Source organism: Dipodomys merriami, unplaced genomic scaffold (genome assembly GCF_024711535.1).
Source record: "Dipodomys merriami isolate MVZ:Mamm:240054 unplaced genomic scaffold, mDipMer1.0.p SCAF_70, whole genome shotgun sequence".
In the NCBI taxonomy this organism is placed as follows: domain Eukaryota; kingdom Metazoa; phylum Chordata; class Mammalia; order Rodentia; family Heteromyidae; genus Dipodomys; species Dipodomys merriami.
Window position 1 is genome coordinate 1,707,387 of NW_027206291.1, and position 22,116 is coordinate 1,729,502.

Below are 22,116 nucleotides of genomic sequence, written 5' to 3' on the forward strand. Positions count from 1 at the left end.
GAGATCTCTCCTCACTGGCTGTTCAGCCTCAGGTCATTCCGCACAGGGAGAAGGTCTCAGCCAGGGAGGGTTTGGGCCCAAGGCTGGGCCTCCTGCCTACAACTCATGACCAACGAGGGTGTGCATTCCTGGAATCCCAGCACAGGGGAGACTGGAAAGTTAAAAGCTCCAGGTCAGTCTGGGTCCAGTACCTAGACCCACGTCAAATGAGATGAAATGAAAATGCGGCGGCGGTGGCTCACGCCTGTAATTCCAGCTACTCAGGAGGCTAAGATCTGAGGGTTGTGGTTCAAAGCCAGCCTGGGCAGGAGAGTCATGTGATTCTCCAGTGAACTAACAAAAAGCTACCAAGTGGTGTTGTTGTTCAAGTGGTAGAGTGACAACTTTGTACACAGACACAGACACACACACACAGCTCAGGAGTGACACCTGAGGCGCTGGGTTCAAGCCCAGGCACAGCGCTCACTGCACCGTCAGGCCCGGCAGCCTCAGCCTCCCACCAGGCCCGGCGCCGTGGCCAGGCCAGGGCAGGGGTGCTGGCCAGGGCAGGGGTGCTGGCGGAGGCTGGGGGCTCTGCAGCTTTAGGAGGGGCCTCGGGGTCCCCGAGCCGAGTGTCTGGCGGGGGCGGTGCCGGGGGCCGCAGGCTGGGGCTCCGTCGGGCCCTTTGTTTCTTCGAGGCCTGGGCTTCCTACGGCGCCCAGGCCGGCGTGGTCGGGGCCGCCGGTGAGCTGCCCGGCCCGGCCCGGGTGGCGCGGCGTGGACGAGGCCCCGTGGACGAGGCCCCGGCCGGGACCGCGGCGCGGAGCCGCCGTGTGCGCAGAGCGCGCGGGAGGCCGCGGGAGGCGGTGCCGGTCGATGCTTTTAATTCAAAAAAAGGAGCCGGGCGGGCGGCGGCCCGGCGGGTCTGGAAAAATAAATCTCCGCTAGAAACCTGGGTCCGGGCCGGGCCGGGCGGCCGCGCGGCCCCGGGCTCAGTTCGCGCCGCGGCCGGCCCCGCTGCCGACGTCCGCGGCCGGCCTCGAGTCCTCGCCCGCGGGAGGCCGCGCCGCGTCCTGGCTCCAGGTCCCGGTGGCGCGTGACGACGTCTCGGCTGCGTCCGGCGGCCGGGCGGGTGCGGGGTCCCCGGGTGCGGGGTCCGGGTCCCCGGGCCTCACAGCAGCGAGCAGCGGAAGAAGCCGCTGCGCTTCTGCTCCGCCGAGATCTTCACGCCCTGGCTGCTGCCCTGCGGGCTGTTGCCCTCCTGCGGTCACGGGGCGGGGTCAGGGCCGCGCAGTGCGCACGCGCCGCCGCCAGGCTCCGCCCTGCCCCCCCACTCACCAGCTTCTTGTCCATTTTGGCTTTGATGTCCCTGGCGAGCGTGAAAAACGCCTGCGGGGGAAGCGGGGGGGGGGGGGGTCAGCGCGGGGAGGGGCGCGGCCCCGCCCCTGACCCCGCGACCCCTGCCGGGACCCCCGTCACACCCCCCCCTCCGTGGCTCACGTTCTCCACGTTGATGTTGGCCTTGGCGCTGGTCTCCATGAACTTGATGCCGTAGTCCAGCGCCAGCTGCGGGGCAACCGCATCCCGGTTACCGGGCGGCGCGGGGCTCCGCCGGGATCGCGTCTCGGGAACCCCCCCGCGCCCCCGCTTCCAACCGAGACCCCGGCGGCCCGCGGACGGCGCACCCACCTTCTCGCCCCGCTCCTTGGACACCTGCCTCTTGTCGTTCACGTCGCACTTGTTCCCCAGGATCATCTTCTCCACGTCCGCGGACGCGTGCTGCAGACCGGGACGCAAGGCTGCCACAGCGCCCCTCCAGCCCCGCCCCCAGCTCCTCCCCGGCGCCCGGCCCCGCCCCCGCCCCATCCCCTCCGGGCGCCCCGCCCCCGCCCCCAGCTCCTCCCCGGCGCCCGGCCCCGCCCCCAGCTCCTCCCCGGCGCCCGGCCCCGCCCCCGCCCCATCCCCTCCGGGCGCCCCGCCCCCACCCCCAGCTCCTCCCCGGCGCCCGGCCCCGCCCCCGGCTCATTCCCTCCGGGCGCCCCGGCCCCGCCCCCATCCCCTCCGGGCGCCCCGCCCCCGCCCCCAGCTCCTCCCCGGCGCCCGGCCCCGCCCCCGGCTCATCCCCTCCGGGCGCCCCGGCCCCGCCCCCATCCCCTCCCCTCCCCCTCCCTGGCGTCCTGCCCCCTTCCCCTCCGCCCCCTTGCCCCTCCCCTCCCTGTCTCTCCCCGGCCCCACCCCCGCCTCTCCCTGGCCCCTGCCCTCGCCCCGCCCCTCCTCTCCCTGGCCCCTGCCTTCCTCGGCCCCGCCTCCTCCCTCCCTGGCGTCCTGCCCCCTTCCCCTCCGCCCCCGGCCTCACCTCCAGCCTCTCCCTGGCCCCACCCTGCCTCTCCTTGGCCCCTGCCCTCCCCGGCCCCGCCCCGCCCCCTCCCCTCTTCGCCCCGCCCCCGCCCTCCTCGCCCCGCCCCTGCCTGGCCCCGCCTCTCCCCTCGCCCCACCTATCCCTGGCCCCGCCCCTGCCCTCTTCGCCCCGCCCCCGCCTCTCCCTGGCCCCTGCCCTCCCCGGCCCCGCCCCTGCCCTCCTCGCCCCGCCTCTCCCTGGCCCCTGCCCTCCCCGGCCCCGCCCCTGCCCTCCTCGCCCCGCCCCTCCCCGGCCCCGCCTCTCCCCAGCCCCGCGCCCCCACCTCCTCGATGTTGCGGATCCAGTTGCGGATGTTGTCGAAGGAGCGCTCGTTGGTGATGTCGTAGACCAGCATGATGCCCTGGGGGACGCGGGGCTCAGGGCGGGAGGGCACCCCAGCCCCAGCCCCCCCGCCGGCCACGGGCCCACGCGAGGCCGGGCACCAGGGCCCTCGGCCACCCGCACCGCAAACGCCCAGATCCTGCCATTCCTCGGGAAAGTGAGGCTCAAGGACCGCTGCCTGGCGCCTGTCACCCCACCCTGGAGGCCGGGTCTGAGGGCCGCGCTCCCAGCCAGCCGGGGCGCCCGGGCCTCTCCCCTCCCGGGGCAGCAGCCTGAGCTCAGCAGCAGCAGCGAGCGCCCGGCCCTGATCGAGCCCCAGGACCAGCACAAAGAAGAAGAGAGACAGGGGAAGCCACGGCGTCGGGTTGTGCGCGCCCCGCCCACGGGGCCTTCCCGCCTGCCCCAGGCCCCGGTCCCCAGCGCGGTCCGGTGGCCGGACCAGGAACAGGTTTGCTCTTTTCGGGGTGCAGGGTTTGAACTGGGGGCCGTGCTCTCGCCGGGCGGGCGCCGTCCTGCGAAGCTGGGACCCGGGCCTTGTGCCTCACTTGCTCTCTTTCAGGGTGAGAGTTGTGCCCCACCACGCCCAGCTCGCACTGGTGGGGATGGAGCCGGCTAGCTTGCTGCCGGGGATGGCCTTGAACCACAATCCTCCCGGCCTCCGCCTCCAGAGCAGCAGAGTTCAATTTCGATTTTACCGATTTAAACTGAAATGGTGGCCAGGTAGCGGGAGGCCCGGGCGATGTCGGGAAGACACCCCTGGGGACGCCCACACCGAGGCCGCCGGGGCCAGGAACTGCAGTGAGTGGAGCGGGCTGGGCGGGGGCCGGGCCAGTGGGGAGACCTTTGGGAAGCCCTACCATGGCGCCCCGGTAGTAGGCAGTGGTGATGGTCCGGAAGCGCTCCTGGCCCGCTGTGTCCCTAGAGGCCAGGGAAAGCGGGAGGTCGGTGACAGAGGCCCGAGCGGGGCTTTCCTCTGCTCCTCAGCACCGGGATTTGAACTCAGGGCCTCAAGGTTGCCAGGCCCCGCTCTGCCCCTTGAGCCACGCCCCCCCCAGCTCTTTCCTTAGGGCCTCATTGTACGGGTCCCCTCCATCCCCTCCCTCCCGAGCGTGCCCAGACGGCCGGCACAGGCCTCCGCGCCAGCTTCTGGGGGAGATGGGGTCTCGGAGCCAGGGGCTCGGGCAGGGTCTGGCTGCGGCCCCAGGCTGGCTGGGAACCACTGTCCTCTGCCTCCGACCGCTCAGCCCACGGTGCGGCCGCCAGACCTGGCCCCCAGCTCTTCCTGGGGTTCACCCTCACACTCAGCCAGCAGAGTCTGCTCTGCCCGACCACAGACGAAGACCCCAGTTACACCCAGTCACGACCCTGCTCCCTGCCGGGCTTCTGGAATATTATCTCCCGTTTTCTGGTCACACTACTGGCGGTGAAGAGATGTGTTATGGGTGTGGCGGCTCACACCTGTAATACTAGCAACCTCGGAGGCAGAGACTGGGAGCACTGCTGAGACCCCATCTCAACTGATGAAAGGCTGGGCCATGGTGAGTGTGACCATAACGCATGCAAGATGCATACACAGGAAAAGCATGGTCCCGGCCAGCTTAGGCAAAAAAAAAAAAAAAAAAGAGGACACCATCATCAAAGTAAGAAACATGGGTGGAGTCGGGAGGGGCTGGGGGTGCAGAGCAAGGGCTGGCCTGGGCTCCCCAGGGAAAGAGGAGGTGACAGTGGACCTTTGTGGTTTAGGGTGAGTGGCTGTGCGTGGGGACTCTCCCGCCATCCACCACCAGGCAGGGGGATCTGGAGTTCAAGGCCAGCCTGGACTACAGAGACCCGATCTCCACAGACACACAGACAGCACCCCCCCCCACCCCATGCTGGGGCTCCTGGCTGGGGCCCTGCGCAGGGCTGGGCCAGGCCCGACCAGAGGCCATGCGGTGCAGCTCCCCGGGCTGCGAGACCCTGCAGGAGCAGGAGCTCAAGCCTGTCATCCCAGCCACTCAGGAGGCTGAGATCCCAGGATCCCAGTTTGAAGCCAGACCAGGCAGGAAAGCCCATGACACTCATCTCTAATGAGCCAGCAAAAAGCTGGGAGTGGCCCTGAGACTCAGGAGGTAAAGCGCCAGCCTGGAGTGAAAAAGCTCAGGGGCAGCGTCCAGGCCCCAAGTTCTCGTCCAAGGACTGGCGGGAAAAGCCACGCACCAGAGGTGGCGGGAGACTCACCAGATCTGAAGCTTGATTCTCTTGCCATCCAGCTCTATCGTCCTAATTTTAAAGTCGATTCCTGAAAGAAGAAAATGGTCTCGTCAGTCCCTGCCTGTAGGGTCTCGGTGTCAGGACGCGCTTCCTCCTCTCCCAGAAGGAGGGCCTACGGGTGGGGGCGGGGCCAGGGCAGCCAGAGCCTCCACACCTGCACAGGCCCAGCCCCCACAGACCCACAGTGCCCTGCAGACCCCACAGACCCACAGTGCCCTGCAGACCCCACAGACCCACAGTGCCCTGCAGACCCCACAGACCCACAGTGCCCTGCAGACCCCACAGACCCACAGTGCCCTGCAGACCTGAGCTCCCACAGTGCTCTGCGATGTGCACAGGCCCCCAGTAGCCCCCCTCATCCATGTGTTTTTCCCACGTGATGGCTGTGCTCACACTGGCCCAGAGGTTCCTGGGTCTCACAGGGGTAAGTCACATGGTCTACGAGGCAGATCTCAAAAAACTTAAGCTGGGCGCTGGTGGCTCCCGCCTGTCATCACAGCTACTCAGGAGGCTGCGATCAGAGGATCACGGTTCAAAGCCAGCCCAGACAGCAAAGTCCGTGAGAGTCTGATCTCCAGTAAATCACCAGAAAACCGAAGTGGTGCTGTGGCTCAAGGGGTAGAGCACTCACCTTGAGCTGAAGAGCTGAGGGCCAGCGCTCAGGCCCAGAGTTCAAGCCCCATGACCGACACACACACACACACACACACACACACACACACACACACACACAGCAAGCTGGATGGGGCAGCGCAGGCCCATAATCCTAGATGGAGGAGACAGAGGCCAGAGGATCATGAATTGGAGGCCAGTGTGGGGCGGTGTGGTGAGATCTTACTTCAAAAATCTCAAAAACAAAAAACGAACCCCTTCCCCCATGTCCCCTGCAGGTTCCCCCAGAATGCAGGAAGGCCTGTGAACACCTGTGCGTGTGCACCTGGCCCCCCCTCCCTGACACTCACGGCTCCTGGCCACAGGCCCCCCCCCCAGCTTCGGGATTCTGTTCTTGGGGAGCTGCTGGGGACGGAGCTGGGTCGCAGCCCTGCCAGGCAGGTGCGGCACGGCACACCCTCGGCACTTTTTGGCACTGGTTACTCTTGAGACGCGGCCTCCTTCCTGCCCAGGGCAGGGCAGGGACCACAAGCCTAGTTTTCATTTCCCGTTGGAGCTGAGCCGGTAGGCGAGCCCCACCACGCCCAGATTTAAGTGCATGAGACTCTCACCTCAAACGAACCACCAAAAAGCTGGAAGTGGACCTGTGGCCCAAGTGGTAGAACACTGGCCTTGAGTAAAAGCTCAGGGACTGTGCCTAAGCCCCTAGTTCAAGCCCAGAGACACACACATGCACGCACGCATGCGCATACCCAGCCAGGGGGTCCCTGTCATCGTACTGAGGCTCTGTCTAGAAAGCCTGGCCTGGCCCCAGTGTGGGCAGGGATTCGGTCACCATGGCTTTTGGGGATCTCTGGGGACAGGGACAGCCACAGGAGGGAGGGGCTGCCTCGGAGTTGGCCAGGAGCGGGGACCCCAGACCCCAGGCCGCGCCCCATCCGCCTCCAAGTCATGCCATGGTGTCTTCCCAGCCACGCATGCTCACACCCGCACACACGCACAGCACAGCACAGCGAGGCCTGGTGAGCCGGCGGGCCACAGCCACGGGCGATGGTTCTGAGCCGTGCATCCCCTTGAAGCCCTAAGCGGTCACAGAGCCGGAGGCCACGCCAGGCTGCAGGCAGTGGCGGGAGCGGCACATGGCACTCGCCTGCCGGTGCTCAGGCGCACAGGGCCAGGAGGGGCTCTTTCTAGAATGCTCCCCACACTGGGGCCTGTCTTCCACTGGGCTTTATTAACACATGGCGCTTTATTAAAATGGATCAACTTTATGAGGCCATAACTTCAAAATCAAAGTGAAGAACGCTTTCATAGAAGACAGCGGTCCTGGGCAGCCCACAGACTAAAGACAGAGGAGCGATCGGCGCGGTCCTGGGTTCAAATGCTGCCTCCACCTTGCCAGGCCCCCCTGAGCAAGCCCCATGCCACCTGCAAGTGAGGAGGGCCTCCGTGAGACCCTGCAGTGCCAACTGCCTGCGTGCGTGTGTGTGTTGTGCGTGTGTGTGCGTGCATGTCCGTGGGGGGGGGGATGGTAGTTCTGGCTCAGAATTCAGAAGCAAGACAGGAAGCCCTCCTGACTTCCTGTTGGCTGTGCTGAGTGGGGCAGGAGTCTCAGGCTGGGAAACAGAGGCACAGCCTGGCTGAGAGGGAGCCGCAGCCCAGGGAGTTCTCACTTCCTGGTTCGTGGGACTCAGGGACTGACTCCCAAGCTGGACCTTGGAGTGGGGAGGGGAGGGCTGCGGGCCCTGTGCGGGTCACGGGGCCCTGGGCAGCTGCCGCTCTGTGCCCAGGGCACGGGCCAAGGCAGGGTGCACTTGTTTGAAGAAAAGAGAGGCTCAGAAAGGGTTAGTGCCTGCTTAGGAGCAAACAGCAGCGGGGCGCCGTGGCTCACGCCTGTCATCCCAGCCACTTGGGAGGCAGAGGTCTGAGGAGCGAGGCTGAGCCCAGACAGGAAAATCCATGCTTTTGTTTTTTTTGTCGGTCATGGGGCTGGTACTCAGGGCCTGAGAGCTGTGCCTGAGCTTCTGTGCTCAAGGCTGGTGCTCTATCTCGTTGAGCCACAGTTCTACTTCCCATTTTCTGGTAATTAATTGTGGAGATGAGTCTCAAAGACTTTCCTGCCTGGGCTGGCTTTGAACCACGATCCTCAGATCTCAGCCTCCTGAGTAGCTGGGATGACGGGTGTGAGCCGTGGGGCTTCTGTGGGATTCTCATCTCCCTTGAACAGCCGAGAAGACAGCAGAAGTCTGCAGTGGGAAAGCAGGACACCGCTCACTGCCCCTCCCGGCCCAGCCTCTTTGGCTGTTTTTGTGGCCGGACCAGAGGTCAGCGGCCAGCGCCGCTCCTGGGGCTGGCAGAGGTAGGCTGTGAAGGCCAGCCACCCTGGAGCATGCCTGTGTGCAAAGGGACTGTGGTTACCTGGGGCCTGTGATGGGAAGCAGGGCCGGGCGGCCTGTGCCCGCTCAGGCTGTCACTCACTTGCAGGGCTATCACTTCGGGGAGCAGGGCCAGGAAGGGGCTCCACGCCGGCGTGGCGTGGGGATTGCAGGGGAGGGGGGTGAGGCTCCGGGACGGGAGGAGGGAGAGAGATGGCACCTCGGGGTGGTGGGTCACCTGGGCCTCGGGTTTAGGGGCCTCAGATCACACGGGGTCAAATCCCACCCTGCCACCTGCAGGCCGTGGCCTTCAGCAAGAGCCCCCCACAGCCCGGCCTCAGGCCCGGCCCTCCTTCCCTGTGCCAGCCTCCAGGCCTCAGTTTCCACTTCTGCTAAGGCTGGAAACCCTGAAGTTAGACCGGGCAGACCAGCTCCGGGCCGATCTGCGACCGGCGGCTCCTCCGCGCAGCCCCCAGCCGTCCTGCGGCCCCCGCGCCCGGCCCGGCCCCCGCGCCCCCTCCGGCCCCCCGCGCCCCCTCCGGCCCCCGCGCCCCCTCCGGCCCCCCGCGCCCGGCCCGGCCCCCTCCGGCCCCCCGCGCCCTCTCCGGCCCCCCGCGCCCGGCCCGGCCCCCGCGTCCCCTCCGGCCCCCCGCGCCCGGCCCGGCCCCCGTGCCCTCTCCGGCCCCCGCGCCCGGCCCGGCCCCCCGCGCCCCCTCCGGCCCCCGCGCCCCCTCCGGCCCCCCGCGCCCCCTCCGGCCCCCGCGCCCTCCGGCTCCCGCGCCCCCCGCCTCCTCCGGCCCCCCGCGCCCCCTCCGGCCCCCGCGCCCCCTCCGGCCCCCGCGCCCCCTCCGGCCCCCCGCGCCCCCTCCGGCCCCCCGCGGCCCCTCCGGCCCCCCGCGCCCCCTCCGGCCCCCGCGCCCCCTCCGGCCCCCCGCGCCCCCTCCGGCCCCCGCGCCCTCCGGCTCCCGCGCCCCCCGCCTCCTCCGGCCCCCCGCGCCCCCTCCGGCCCCCGCGCCCCCTCCGGCCCCCCGCGCCCCCTCCGGCCCCCGCGCCCTCCGGCTCCCGCGCCCCCCGCCTCCTCCGGCCCCCCGCGCCCCCTCCGGCCCCCGCGCCCCCTCCGGCCCCCGCGCCCCCTCCGGTCCCCCGCGCCCCCTCCGGACCCCGCGCCCCCTCCGGCCCCCGCCGGTCCCCCGCGCCCCCTCCGGCCCCCGCGCCCCCTCCGGCCCCCGCGCCCCCTCCGGCCCCCGCGGCCCCCCGAGCCCCGGCCTGGTCCGGGCGCCGCCTCCCGCCCTCCGCAGCCCCGGCCCCTCGGGCGCGCCCCGCCCAGCCCCCCGGAGCCCCGGCCGTCCCCGGGCGCCTACCTATGGTGGAGATGAAGGTGGAGTTGAAGGCGTCCTCGGAGAAGCGGAACAGGACACAGGTCTTCCCCACCCCCGAGTCCCCGATCAGCAGCAGCTTGAACAGGTAATCGTAGGTCTTCGCCATATTACACTCTCTCCCGGACGGGAAGTGCGGCCGGCGCCTCGCCACTGGCCGACGGACCCGTCCGTCAGACGCGAACCCGCCCCCTATTGGCTGCCGGCCCGCCGACGTCACCGAGGCTGCGCCCGCCCCCGACCCCGCCCTGCGCGGGGAGAACTGAGGAAGGGGCGAGCGCCGCGCGGAGCCGGAAGCAGCTCGGCCGCGCCGCCCATTGGCCGGCATGTGGGACTAGCTGCGTTCTGATTGGCCCGCGGGAAGAGTCGGGGGGACTTCAAATGAGAACCAGGTGGGGGGCGTGGCGCTCGCGTCCCCGCCTTCGGGGCCTCGGCTCTTCGGAGAGCTCCGCCCCGCCCTCTCGTCGGGAGGGGTGCCAACAGCTCAGCGCGCCTTCGGCTCGGAGCTTGGGGGAGCGATGCGCATGCGCACGGGCGAACGGTCAGCTCCAGCAGGCGGCGCACGCGCGTGGCGACACGGAAGCCCCGTCCTCCCCCGCGGCGCGCAGCCGCAGTGCGCGCACCGAGGCGAGCGCGGGCACGGGCGGGCCACGCGGGCGGCCGAGGCGAGGCGAGGACGGACGCAGCGACCGCGGGGTTTGTGTAAAAGTTTATTTTGCCCAAAAATGTAGAAAAAGTGGTGAGTAGGACACGGGACGGGGCAGCGGGGCGGCTCAGCCTGGCCCGGCCATAATAAATAGGAGCGGGGCGGGGCCGGCGAAGCTTCTAGAAGCGGCGGCGAGGCTGTGAACCGGCGCTGAGCCCCCCACGGCCGGACGGTGTGATGTCGGCAGAGAGGTGACAGAGACCGAGGGCGGACTGCGCGTCTCCCCGGCCATCCAGAAGCTTCTATGCCTTGATGGAGCCCCAAGTCCAGCTCGACCTCGGGGTCCCCCCTGGCCTTTGACCTGGGCTTTGTTGGGGTGTGGGGGGCTGGACCGTCCGCTCTTTGGTCTTAGGTTTCCTGCACGGGGCGCGGGGGCTCCCACGAACCCCGCTCCTCGGGAGGCTGAGATGGGAGGATCGCGGTTCGAGGCCCGCGGGGAGCGGGAACCCCGGGAAGGCCCGACTGCTCTCTGGGGCCTAGGACTTCCCAGGCTCAGGTGTGTTCTTTAATTTGCCCCGGCCCTGCGAGTTCACACCGCCAGCGGTGAGGAAGGTTCTAGCATGGTCCAGAGCCTTGTGTGTTCCTGGCTGCGCGTTAATATGCCACCATTTCCCAATCCAGCCTGAAGAGAATAATCAATCAACCCTGCCTAAGGAAGAAAGGTAGTGGATATAAAAAGAGCTAGAAAAAAGCGGTGCTCTGGGAAGCGAGGGGGGGGCGCTGAACCTGCGTGCGCAAAGCTTGTCTGATACAAAATACGTGGTCATGAACTCAGCATCCGCTGGCCAGTCTCATGCTGAGCCAAGCCGGTGGACTCCAGGACTCCTTAAATACAGTTGAGTTCATTGAGCGTCTGGTCCAGTGTCTGGTGCAAACCCACGTTCTCTTCTTTGGCCTGGGCTAGTTTCTCTGGGGGAGGGGGAAGAGAGAGGAACGAATGAATGAGCATCGACATCCTTAAAACAATGTCGAGGGAACCTCCAACGTCCAGACTAAAAGTCAAAATGCTTTTCTCTGTGTGTGTGTGTCAGTCCTGGGACTTGAACTCAGGACCTGGGTGCTGTCCCTAAGCTTTTTCCTTCAAGGCTGGTGGCACTTGAGCCACAGCTCCACTTCATTTTCTGGTGGTTCATTGGAGATAAGAGACTCATGGACTTTCCTGCCCAGGCTGGCTTTGAACTGCGACCCTGGATCTCAGGCTCCTGAGTAGCTGGGATGACAGGCGTGATGAGCCACTGGTGCCTGGGTCACAAACTAGGGTGAAGATTCTTTGCCTGTCTGAAATGTAAACTGAATCCGCTGCCCCCCCTCCCCCAGCCTGCGAGCAACAGACATGAGTGGCGTCACATTCCTGGCTGATCTGCGTGTAAGGGGGGGGGGGCATCAGCGGACACAGACGAGGGACAGGACGGACACCATAACAACGACCACAGCAGAAGCTATGGAGTGAGTCATAATGAAGATTTCTAGGCCCAGAGACAGTGCACGCCTGTAATCCTGGCTTCACTCAGGAGGCTGAGATCTGAGGGTGGCGGTTCAAAGCCAGCTAGGGAAAGTCTGAGTCTGTCATCTCCAGTTATCACCCAACAGCTGGGGGTGGCGCTGGAGCTCAAGGGGTGGAGCGGCAGCCTCAGAGACAAAGCTGGGGGGCAGCGCCCGGCCGAGTGCCAGCGCAGTGTTTAGTTGTCGTGGAGATGCATTTCCCCGCCACACCCACTGGCCCAGCCCGGTTCAGTTAGGTGTCTGTGTATCCATGGCAACGGATTCAAACCGAACTGAAATTGAAGCCAGGGCGGCGAGGCGGGGCAAATACACAAAATGAGGCCGGGTGGCTGCGTCTCCTAGAACTATGGACCTCTTCATTGCACAAAGCCAGGAAATTTGACTGAGCTCATTAGCTCCTGCCTGTCATCCCAGCGATGCAGGAGGCTGAGATCTGAGGATTGCGGTTCAAAGCCAGCCCCGGCAGGAAAGCCTGTGAGACTCTTATCTCCAATGAACCACCAGAAAACCAGAAGTGGCGCTGTGGCTCAAGTGGTAGAGTGCTAGCCTTGAGCTGAAGAGCTGAGGGACAGCGCGAGGCCCAGACTGACAACATCAAACGACAGGGCCTTGGTCATGGCTGGAGTGCGGCTGTCCTGCGGGGGTGACAGGTGTGTGCACCAGGCCCAGCCCCCCGTTTCTTAGCTGTGTTGTAAGAGTGGGATGGGGGTGAACAGGATCGGGGTTGGCTGTGGCAGTGAGGACAGGGGTCCTGACCCCAGCCCTGCGAGAAACAGACAAGAAAGAACAGGGGGCCTGAGGAGACCACACTGTTACTGCTGTTTGGACGCCCATTCCAGCCTCTGAGACCAGCCGGCTTGTATGTCCTGTAGCCCCAACCTGCAGCCCAGACTCCCCAGGCAGGGAGGCCCCCACCTATGACTCCAAAGGCAGCGAGGAGGGAAGAGAGCAGTGGGAAAGGGAAGAGAGGAATGCAGTTATCAGAGGGCTTGAATGTGAACTGGGATGCGAGGGCTGGAGCTCTGGCAGCCTGCGGAGAGCGTGAGGCTCGGGCTGGTGTGGATGCCAAGGTCTCTCTACAGAGGTCATGTCAATGACCATGTGTTCTGGCTCCTCACTGATGGCACAGAGCGGGGCTGGGCTGGGCAGGCGGGGGGGGGGGGGGGAGAGACAGGAACAGCACAGAGAGTGTCAGGACGGGCAGCCCACGTGTGTGAGGGAAAGAGAAAAGGCAGAAGCAACAGAGGCAGGGCGAGGGTCATGGGGTGGCCCACAGTCATGTCCGATGATGTCACCAGGTCAAAGGCCACAGACCAGGTCAAATGCCACGGTGTAGATGTCCTTATAAGGAAACCTTGCCTCCACCAAAGCTGCTGGAATTTTCCACTACACCCAGAGACCCAGGGGCAGAATTTGAGAATTGGCCGGCCCACTGGAGACCTCAAGCCAGGGAAGCCGGGCGCTGGCGGCTCTCGAGACTCAGGAGGCTGAGATCTGAGGATGGCGGTTCAAAACCAGCCCAGGCAGCAATGTCTGGGAGACTCATCTCCAATGCATCAGCCAAAGACTGGAGGTGGAGCTGTGGCTCAAAAGGTTGAGCACCAGCCTGGACTTTGAAAAAAACTCAGGGCCAGCACCCAGGTGCTCCGTTCATGCCCTGGGACCAGCACAGACACCAAACCAAGACAGCAGACAGACAGCAGATGCGGCCAAGACCTAGACAGACCCCCCCTCCCCGTCCCCCTCGCCCCCCCAGACGCACTCACCTTCCAGGTCGTCAATGGTCTTCTCCAGTTTGGCCACCGTTCGTTCTGCAAACTCTGCCCGGGTCTCAGCCTGCAGGGGAGCAGAGTCAGTGCAGCACCCCGGGCCGGGTGCCCGTGGGGGGGCTGTGGGGGGGGCGGGGGGTGCTCACCTCCTTCAGTTTGTCAGACAGGAGTTTGATTTCTTCCTCATATTTATCCTCCTTTTCAGAATACTGAGAGAGAAACAAACACTTAAAAATCAAAAGAGAAGCCGGGCGCCAGTGGCTCCCGCCTGTCATCCTAGCTACCTAGGAGGCAGAGATCTGAGGATCGAGGTTCAAAGCCAGCCCGGGCAGGAGAGACCGTGAGACTCTGATCTCCAATGAACCACCAGAAAACCGGAAGTGGCGCTGTGGCTCAAGTAGTAGAGCGCTAGCCTTGAGCTGAAGAGCTGAGGGACAGCGCCCAGGCCCTGAGTTCAAGACCCAGGACCAACCAAAAAAAACAAAAAAAGAGGGTGCCGTGACTCCTGCCTGTAATCCCAGCTACCCCCGAGGTGGAGGTCAGTGAGCCTGCGGGAAGAGTCAGCCAGGCCCCCCCAGGCTGAGGAAGCAGGGGCTCAGGGGTGGGCTCCGCCACAGGCAGGAGGCGGCGGGCGCGTGAGCGTGCCCCTTTTCCCGCACCCCGCCTCGGGGAGGGGGGTGCAGCACCCACCTTCTCGGACGCGGCCTCCAGGGACTTGAGGTTGTTGGTGACGTTCTTGAGCTCCTCCTCCAGGTCCCCGCATTTCCTGCGCACACGGGAGGAGGGGGCCCCTCACTAAGGCCGCCCGGGTACGGGGGGGGGCCTGAGGGGCAGGGGTCAGCCCCCATCACGGCACACGGCGCTGGGGGACCCCCCCTCCCCGGGCCTGAGGATGCCTCCTCCCGGTCGCTGGAACTCCTGGGATGCCACTCAGGGTCTCAAAACAGAGGGCAGGGCCGGGCGCTGGTGCCCGCGCCCACCACCCCGCCCTCAGGAGGCTGAGATCTGGGGATCACGGTTCAGAGCGCCGCGGCTGGGGGGCGGGCCGCACCCGTCCCCCCCCAGCGCCACTCACAGCTCCGACACGTCTGCGCGCTCCTCCGCTCGCTCCAGCTCGCCCTCCAGGATGACCAGCTTGCGCGCCACCTGCGGGGCGCAGGGCCTGTGACGCGCGCGCCCGTGGCGTGCCACACCGCCGGCCCCCCCCGTCCCCAGGGGACGCAGGAAACGTGGGGGCAGCGCGAGTCCCGGCGTTCACCAAACTGCCGGGACCCCAGGGCTGCGGGGACCCCAGGGCTGTGGGGACCCCAGGGCTGCGGGGACCCCAGGGCTGCCGGGACCCCAGGGCTGCCGGGACCCCAGGGCTGCGGGGACCCCAGGGCTGCCGGGCCGGCGCACTCGTGCGTCCCAGCCGCGCTGGAGGCTGAGGCCGGAGGCTGGCGGCTGAGGCCGCCCGGGCGGGCAGGGCCGGGGCGCGCTCACCTCCTCGTACTTGCGGTCGGCCTCCTCGGCGATGTGCTTGGCCTCCTTCAGCTGCATCTCCTGGATCTCCATCTTCTCCTCATCCTTCATGGCGCGGTTCTCGATGACCTTCATGCCTCTGCAAGGCCGGACGGTGCCCTCAGTGCCCGGGGGGGGGGCGCGACCCCAGCCTGGGCGCCCTGGCCCCTGACTCCCCGCCGCGTGAGGGGCGAGCCGGGCCGGGGGGCGTCAGCGCAGGCGCAGGGCCGGGCGCCGTGGCCGCCTGTCCTCCCAGCTCCTCAGATCTGAGGATCGCGGTTCAAAGCCAGCCCGGCAGGATCGTCCGTGAGACTCTGATCTCCAGGCCAAGGGCGACAAGAGCCCAGGATGCGGCCGCCAGGCGGTCCCAGGATGATGCATGTGCATGCCACGCCCGGCCTGCTTTAGAGATGGGGTCTCCCTCACTGGCATCCTGCCTGGCAGCCGCTGAGGGCCGTCTGCTGCGGATGGCCGCCGGCTCCTCGGCTGTGTTGTGTGGGAGGGGACCCAGGGCCTCGGCCCTGCACCCGCGGGGTCTCCCCTCCCCGTGCCCTCGGTGCCCCGTGGGGCTGGGCTCCGGTGACACCGCCCCGCGGCAGAGCCGAAGGTCGCAGGCCGGGCCCATGACAAGGGGCCCATTGACAGCCACACAGACACGGCGCCTGTGCGCCCCACCACCCGCCCTCAGCGTGCGGCCTGTGACCAGCAGGGCCGGGGGCCAGCGCCTGCCCACGGGGCCACGGCGTCCCCACGGACACGGCGCGGCCCGGCCCAGGTGGAGAAGAGAAGCCACCAAGAGGAAAGGAGGGAGGGGAGGGTCGGGCTCTGGAGGGAGGAGGAGGGGAGGGCTCAGGAGGGAGGGGGAGGGGAGGGCTCAGGAGGGGGGGATGGGCTCAGGAGGGAGGGGGAGGGACGGGCTCAGGAGCCAGGCGGGGCAGAGCACCAGGGCTGGGAGGGGACGGAGAAGCCCCAGGCAACCCGGGCACCACAGCAAGACCCCATCGCAAACACAAAACCAGCCGGGCGCCGCGGCTCACACCTGTCGCCCCCGAGACTCTGATCTCCAAGGCACCACCAGAAAACCGGAAGCGGCTCGAGCGGCGGAGCAGCGGCCCGGAGCTGAGGAGCGGAGGGTGGGCGCCCAGGCCCGAGCCCCGGCCGGGCCAGCAGACCCCCTCCCCCACAGGCGGCCGCTCCCGCTCCCTCCGCCTCCCCGGCGGTTCCCTCCCCGCAGGGCGCCCCGGTACCGGTACCGGGTCGCAGGCCGCAGCCGCCCGGCCCCTCACCGCCCCGCCCGCCGCTCACCTCTCGCTCTCGTCGGCTGCCTTCTCGGCCTCCTCCAGCTTCTGCAGGGCCGAGGCCAGCCGCTCCTGCGCGCGGTCCAGCTCCTCCTCCACCAGCTGCACGCGCCGGTTCAGCGCCGCCACATCGCCCTCTGCCTGCGGGGACGGACGGACGGACGGACGGGCGCGTGACGACAGGCCCCGGCCCGGGGATCTCAGCCTCCCCCGGAGTCTCAATGTGGCTCTCCCCTGCGCCCCAGCGCGGCCATGCTGGCCTGTGAGCTGGACTGCTTCATTATCAACACCAAGGAGCATTCCAGCACTCCGGGCCTGGCGTGCGGAGCCACGGAAAACAACATAACCAGCGTGGGGCAGGCTGAGCCCCAGCACTGGAGAAGTGGAGGCAGAAGGAGCCCGAGCTGGGGACCAGCTGGTGGGGGTGCACGCCACTGAGGCACGGGGCCGGGGTCCCCTGAACTCGCGAGCCCCCAACAGTAGGCTAAGAGCTGGCACAAAGCAGGGCCGGCAGTGCGGCTCACGCCTGGCACCCCGGCTGGGGAGTGAGGATCCCGGTGCGAAGCCGGCTGGGCAGGAAAGTCCCTGAGACTCTCATCTCCGGTGACCCACCGAAAGGCCAAAGCAGCGAGCACAGGGTCCTGAGTTCAAGTCCCAGTACTGACCTCTGCTTCCTCCCCAGCCCCCTGCCCCGCAACAAAAACGAGAAGGAACATGGCTGCCCGGTGGAATCTGGGATTCTCCAGCCCGGTCCTGCCCGGACCGGCTTGGCCACATACCAGGGCCGGGGAGGCCGGAGCTGGGCCGCGGTCAGAGCCCGCTGGGCCGCAGGGCGCTCGGAGCACCGAGCCCGAGGCGCCCGCCCCTCATTCCAGCTTCACAAGAGGCCGAGATCTGAGGATCGCGGTTCGAAGCCAGCCGGGCAGGGAAGCCGGTCTGACTCATCTCCCGCGGGCTTCCAAGACGTGGGGTGGAGCTGCGGCGCGCGGGCGGACACCGGCGGGGCGCGGGGCCCGGGGCCCGACTCCCCCATCGCCCAGGGCTGGGCGGCCGCAGGCCCGCAGGCCCGGCACCGCACTCCAGGCCCCACCGGGAAAAAGGAGCTGCGGGCGGACAGGGAAGTTTCGAGAAATGACCAGAAAAGCCCGGGCCGGCGGCTCGGTCTGTCCGGCGAGGCGGTTCGAAGCCGGGCCGGCCGGGGCTGGGGCCCGGCGGGGCGGCGCGCGGGCGGGCGGACGCGCACTCCCCGCGCCGAGGCGCCGGGCCCGGCGGCTCCGCCCCGCGCCCCGGCCTCGGCCTCGGCCTCCGGAACAAACTCGGGAAGACCCGGGCCGGGCCGCGACGTGGCGGGCGGGGCGCGCGGGGCGGAGGCGGGCGGGCGGGGCGCGGGCCGGGGTCCCCTCCCGCCCCTTCCGCAATCAGGGCCACAAAGGCTTTCCCTTATAAGGGAAAGGCCGGCGCCGGAAGGTGGGGGGCCGGCGCCCCTCAATCTAAACGGAACCAGCTGTGCGGCCGCCGGGGCGCGGGGCGAACCCCGACCTCCCGCGGGCGTCTCCGCCTCCCCCCGCGCCCCGAGACCCGGTCCCCCCGGAGAGGGGAGAATCCGGGGTCCAGGGCCCCCCAGGGCGGGAGGGGCCCCGCTGCGCGCCCCGAGTCCGGGAACCCCGAGAAAGTGGGGCCGGTGCCGGGGTCCCCGCGGACAACGGAGCCCGGTTCCCGCGCCCCCTCCCCGGTTCCCGCGCCCCCTCCCCAGTTCCCGCGCCCTCTCCCCGGTTCCCGCGTCCCCCCCCGGTTCCCGCGTCCCCTCCCCGGTTCCCGCGTCCCCTCCCCGGTTCCCCCGCCCCCTCCCCGGTTCCCGCGTCCCCTCCCCGGTTCCCGCGCCCCCCCCCGGTTCCCGCGCCCTCTCCCCGGTTCCCGCGTCCCCTCCCCGGTTCCCCCGCCCTCTCCCTGGTTCCCGCGTCCCCTCCCCGGGCGGTACAAAGGCGGCGGCGGCGGGCGGAGCGCGGGAAGCGGAGACGGCGCGGGGCCCGCGGATCCCGTGGGTCCCGCGGTCGGAGAACCGGAACCGGGAATACAGGGCCTCTGGGGCGCCGGGGTCGGGGATCTGAAGGGATCTGGGTCCGGAGGAGGGGATCTGAGGCCGGGATGGAGTCCGGGGCCGGGGATGGGGGCCGGGACCGGGGGTCCGGAGTCAGGAGCCGGGATAAAGGCCGGGCCGGGGATCCGGGATGGGGGCCGGGGTGGGGTCCGGGGCCGGGGATCCGGGATGGGGGCCGGGGCCGGGGATCCGGGATGTGGGTCGGTGTGGGGTCCGGGGCCGGGGATCCGGGATGGGGGCCGGGGTGGGGTCCGGGGCCGGGGATCCGGGATGTGGGTCGGTGTGGGGTCCGGGGCCGGGGATCCGGGATGGGGGCCGGGATGGTGGCCGGGGTGGGGTCCGGGGCCGGGGATCCGGGATGGGGGCCGGGGTGGGGGCCGGGGTCGGGGCTCACGCCCGCACGGCTCACTTTCTCGCGGCGCTCGCGCTCCGCGTCCAGCTCGCGTTGCAGGCCCTGCGCGCGCTCCTCCGCGCCGTCCGCCGTCTGCTGCAGCGCCTGGATCTTGCGCTTCACGGTGTCCAGCGAGCTGAGCGCGGCCATGGCGCGGCGGGGACGACTGCGCGGCCGCGCCCGGGACCGCTGGGCCCCGCGCCCGCCCCGCCCCGCCCCGCGCCCGGGGCCCCGCCCCGCCCCGCGCCCGGGGCCCCGCCCCGCCCCGCGCCCGGGGCCCCGCCCCGCCCCGCCCCGCGCCCGGGGCCCCGCCCCCGGCCTGGCCCCGCCCCGCCCCCGGCCTGGCCCCGTCCCACCCCAGCCTGGCCCCGCCCCGCACCCCGGCCTGGCCCCGCCCCGCACCCCGGTCCGCGGAGGTCTCTGCTCGGCGCCGGCCCCGCGCCCGGCCTGGCCCCGCCCCGCTGAGGTCACCGCCCGGCCTCCCGCCCCCCCAGACAGGCCCCGCCCACTCCCGACCTGGCCCCGCCCCGTTCTCCCCATCGCGGGCCTGGCCCCGCCCCCGGCCCAGACCCCGCCCCGTTCTCCCCATCGCGGGCCTGGCCCCGCCCCGTTCTCCCCCCCATCGCGGGCCTGGCCCCGGCCCAGACCCCGCCCCGTTCTCCCCCCATCGCGGGCCTGGCCCCGCCCCCGGCCCCGCCCCGTTCTCCCCCCATCGCGGGCCTGGCCCCGCCCCCGGCCCAGACCCCGCCCCGTTCTCCCCCCATCGCGGGCCTGGCCCCGGCCCCGCCCCGTTCTCCCCCCATCGCGGGCCTGGCCCCGCCCCCGGCCAAGACCCCGCCCCGTTCTCCCCCCATCGCGGGCCTGGCCCCGCCCCCGGCCCCGCCCCCGCCCCGCTGAGGTCACCGCCCGGCCCCGGCCCGCCCGGCCTCTCCCTGGACCCTGGCGCGGGCCTCTCCACCTTCCATCCGCCTCCGCCCGGGCCTGGTCCCGGCCTCCACCCCGTCCCCGGCCTCCACCCCGTCCCCGGCCTCCACCTCGGCCTCCTCGGCCCGCACTCACGTCGGCCGCGCTCCTCTCCGCCAGCTCCTGCCTCTCCTGCGCCTCCTTCAGCTCCTCCGAGCGCCGGTCCAGCTCGTCCTCCGTCCCCTGCAGCCTCCTCCGGAGCTGCGCCAGCTCCTCCTCCGCCTGGGGTCAGCGGGGTCAGCGGGGTCAGCGGGGTCAGGGGGCGCCCTGGCAGCCGCACTGCCCGGGACCCCGCCGCGGCCTCCGCCCCCGGCCTCCGCGCCCGGTCCTCCGCGCCCGGCCTCCGCCCCCGGTCCTCCGCCCCCGGTCCTCCGCGCCGCGGCCTCCGCCCCCGGTCCTCCGCGCCCGGCCTCCGCGCCCGGTCCTCCGCGCCCGGCCTCCGCCCCCGGCCTCCGCGCCCGGTCCTCCGCACCCGGCCTCCGCCCCCGGTCCTCCGCGCCCGGCCTCTGCCCCCGGTCCTCCGCGCCCGGCCTCCGCCCCCGGCCTCCCCCCCCGGCCTCCCCGGCTGTCCAGGGCGTTTGCCGACGGGGCCTGGCACGGCCTGGCACCCGCCCGGCCCGGGATCCAGCCAGAGCCGGTGTGGCCGCCTCCACGAGACCCGCGACCGCCCGGGGGGCAGTCACTCACACTCCAGTCAGAGCGCGAGGCCGCCACTCGCTCTTCCCGCGCCCGCAGCCGTCTCTGAGCGGGGTCGGGGCCGTGGTGTCTGGGGGCCCCGGGTGGCGCCTGGTCCCCGCCGCCCCCGGGGTGCAGCCCGGGACCTGCGCCTGCCGGACCCCGCGGCCCGCGCCGGGCACAGAGAGGGCGCGGCGGAGCGCAGCGCAGCGCAGCGCGGCCTCACCTGCCGGCGCCGGTCCTCCGCCGCCTGGCTGTCGGCCTCGGCCCGCTCCGCGCGCTCCAGGGCGCCCTCCCGGTCCAGCTTCAGCATCTGCATCTTCTTCTTGATGGCCTCCATGGGGGCGCGGGCGGCGGGGCTGGGCGGGCGAGCGCGGGGCGCGGGCCGCGCGGGCCTTTATAGGCCGCGCCCGCCCCCCTCCCCCGGCCGCCGGCGAGCCCGGGCCTGCGCCCCGCAGCCGCAGCCTTATTTGGGCCTAGGCGTTTCCAGAAGGAAGAAGAAGAACATCACCAGGCCAAAGCCGTGTCCAGGTTTAACCTGCGGTGCGGCCTCCGTGCGCACGCGCGGCCTCCGGGGGCGTGGGGGGGGCGGCTGGCCTCAGTTTCCCTGTACTCCTCCCCACCTCCTACAATTCTCCGCCTATACAACTCCTATGCATCCTTCAAAGCCCACCGCAGACGGCCCCTTCACCTCCCACCTCCCCACACGGGCCCTGGGTTCGAGGCCGCCCGCAGATCTCTGGGAGAGATCAGAGGGTAGGAAGCCTCCTGCTCCCCCCGGCCGGGGCTCGGCCCCCCCTTGGACCGCGGAGGACACTGAGCCCCGAAGCAGCTGAGTCAGGGCGACTGGAAGGCCAGGGGGGCAGCGCCGCGCCTCGCCCGCCTCCGGGCCCGGCCCCACCGCGCGCCTGGCCGAGGTCTGCGCATCGCGGCTCACGCCCAGCCCGGGCAGGGAGGTCCGCGGCCTCTGAGCGCCGGTGGCCCAGCGAAAAGCTGGAGGCGGCGCTGCGGCCCAGCGGCAGAGCGCCCGCGGGGCGGCGCCCAGGCCCCGAGTTCGAGCCCCGGGCCTGGCCCGAACGGTGAGACCCCGAGGGAGAGGGTCACCTGGGTGCAGTCCCACCGCCGACCTGTGGCGGCAGCAGAGCGCACGCGCTTCCCGATTGGTCGAGGGCTGCCGCCGGAGGATGCTGATTGGACGGCACTTCTGTGTGGACGAATCAGGAGCAAAGATGGAGCACATGCAAATATCCGGAGTGGGCGTGGCTGGCGGCGGGTGGGCGTGGCTGGCGGCGGGTGGGCGTGTCTGGCGGCGGGTGGGCGTGGCTGGCGGCGGGTGGGCGTGGCACAGCTGTTGTCGGAAGGCCGCAGAGCCAGCCTGAGGCGGAGGCAGGATTTGAACCCGGGTCCCTGTGAGTCGCAGGACTCTGGAACTGCCGTGCCCGAGGGGGTGACAGCCGTGGACGGAGCCTGGACGGCGGAGCGCTGCCCCCTGGGCCTCGCCGCACTTGGATTCCTCCCCAGACAGGGGCTGCTGCTGTTCCCATCTTTTTGCAGGCGGAACTGAGGCACGGGAAGGCACAGCCGAGTGCTCCAGCAGAGCTAGGATTTGAACCCCGGGCCCGTGTCGGGACTCGCTCAGCCATGCCAGGTGCGGGAGTCCGTCCCCAGCAGGGCGGCCGCGGCGGGCGCGCGGGGCAGGAGGAGGCTGGCTCCCCGGGAGGGGGGCAGGAGGAGGGGGCAGGAGGAGGCTGGCTCCCGGGGAGGGGGGGGGAGGGGGCAGGAGGAGGCTGGCTCCCCGGGAGGGGGGCAGGAGGAGGGGGCAGGAGGAGGCTGGCTCCCGGGGAGGGGGGGGGAGGGGGGCAGGAGGAGGCTGGCTCC

General features: G+C 70.0%; 2 protein-coding genes across 3 annotated transcripts; both read right to left on the bottom strand.

The window, feature by feature from the left end:
• Positions 1 to 1,057: 1,057 nt before the first annotated feature.
• On the bottom strand, positions 1,058 to 9,478 carry LOC138817842 (ras-related protein Rab-8A). The gene is made up of 8 exons (XM_070008577.1): positions 9,321 to 9,478; positions 4,940 to 5,000; positions 3,577 to 3,637; positions 2,661 to 2,738; positions 1,669 to 1,758; positions 1,480 to 1,545; positions 1,318 to 1,368; positions 1,058 to 1,240 (listed from the first exon to the last, which is right to left on the bottom strand). The coding sequence occupies exons 1-8, from the start codon at positions 9,442 to 9,444 to the stop codon at positions 1,151 to 1,153; spliced, it is 621 nt and encodes a 206-aa protein (XP_069864678.1). The 5' UTR covers positions 9,445 to 9,478; the 3' UTR covers positions 1,058 to 1,150.
• Positions 9,479 to 10,032: 554 nt separating this feature from the next.
• Positions 10,033 to 20,593, bottom strand: LOC138817823 (tropomyosin alpha-4 chain). 2 transcript variants are annotated; one of them, XM_070008530.1, is made up of 9 exons: positions 20,465 to 20,593; positions 19,660 to 19,785; positions 16,119 to 16,252; positions 14,796 to 14,913; positions 14,389 to 14,459; positions 14,004 to 14,079; positions 13,460 to 13,522; positions 13,311 to 13,380; positions 10,033 to 10,950 (listed from the first exon to the last, which is right to left on the bottom strand). In XM_070008530.1, exons 1-9 carry the CDS (start codon positions 20,576 to 20,578, stop codon positions 10,868 to 10,870), a joined length of 855 nt encoding a protein of 284 aa, XP_069864631.1. In that variant the 5' UTR covers positions 20,579 to 20,593; the 3' UTR covers positions 10,033 to 10,867. The 2 variants fall into 2 exon arrangements, with proteins under 2 accessions (XP_069864631.1, XP_069864632.1); XM_070008531.1 differs by lacking the exons at positions 19,660 to 19,785; positions 20,465 to 20,593 and adding an exon at positions 18,619 to 18,784.
• Between the last annotated feature and the right edge of the window lie 1,523 nt (positions 20,594 to 22,116).

Bases quoted from the DNA above. Each gene is read 5' to 3' on its own strand.
- LOC138817842 (XM_070008577.1), bottom strand. From the start codon at position 9,444: ATGGCGAAGACCTACGATTACCTGTTCAAGCTGCTGCTGATCGGGGAC. The intron at 1,759-2,660 runs GTGGGGGCGCGG...CCCGGTCTGCAG, and splicing joins GGATCCGCAACATCGAGGAG to CACGCGTCCGCGGACGTGGA. The intron at 1,241-1,317 runs GTGAGTGGGGGG...CCGTGACCGCAG, and splicing joins CCAAAATGGACAAGAAGCTG to GAGGGCAACAGCCCGCAGGG.
- LOC138817823 (XM_070008530.1), bottom strand. From the start codon at position 20,578: ATGGAGGCCATCAAGAAGAAGATGCAGATGCTGAAGCTGGACCGGGAG. The intron at 19,786-20,464 runs GTGAGGCCGCGC...CGCTGACCCCAG, and splicing joins CGGAGGACCGGCGCCGGCAG to GCGGAGGAGGAGCTGGCGCA. The intron at 16,253-19,659 runs GTGAGTGCGGGC...CCGTCCCCGCAG, and splicing joins CGGAGAGGAGCGCGGCCGAC to GCAGAGGGCGATGTGGCGGC.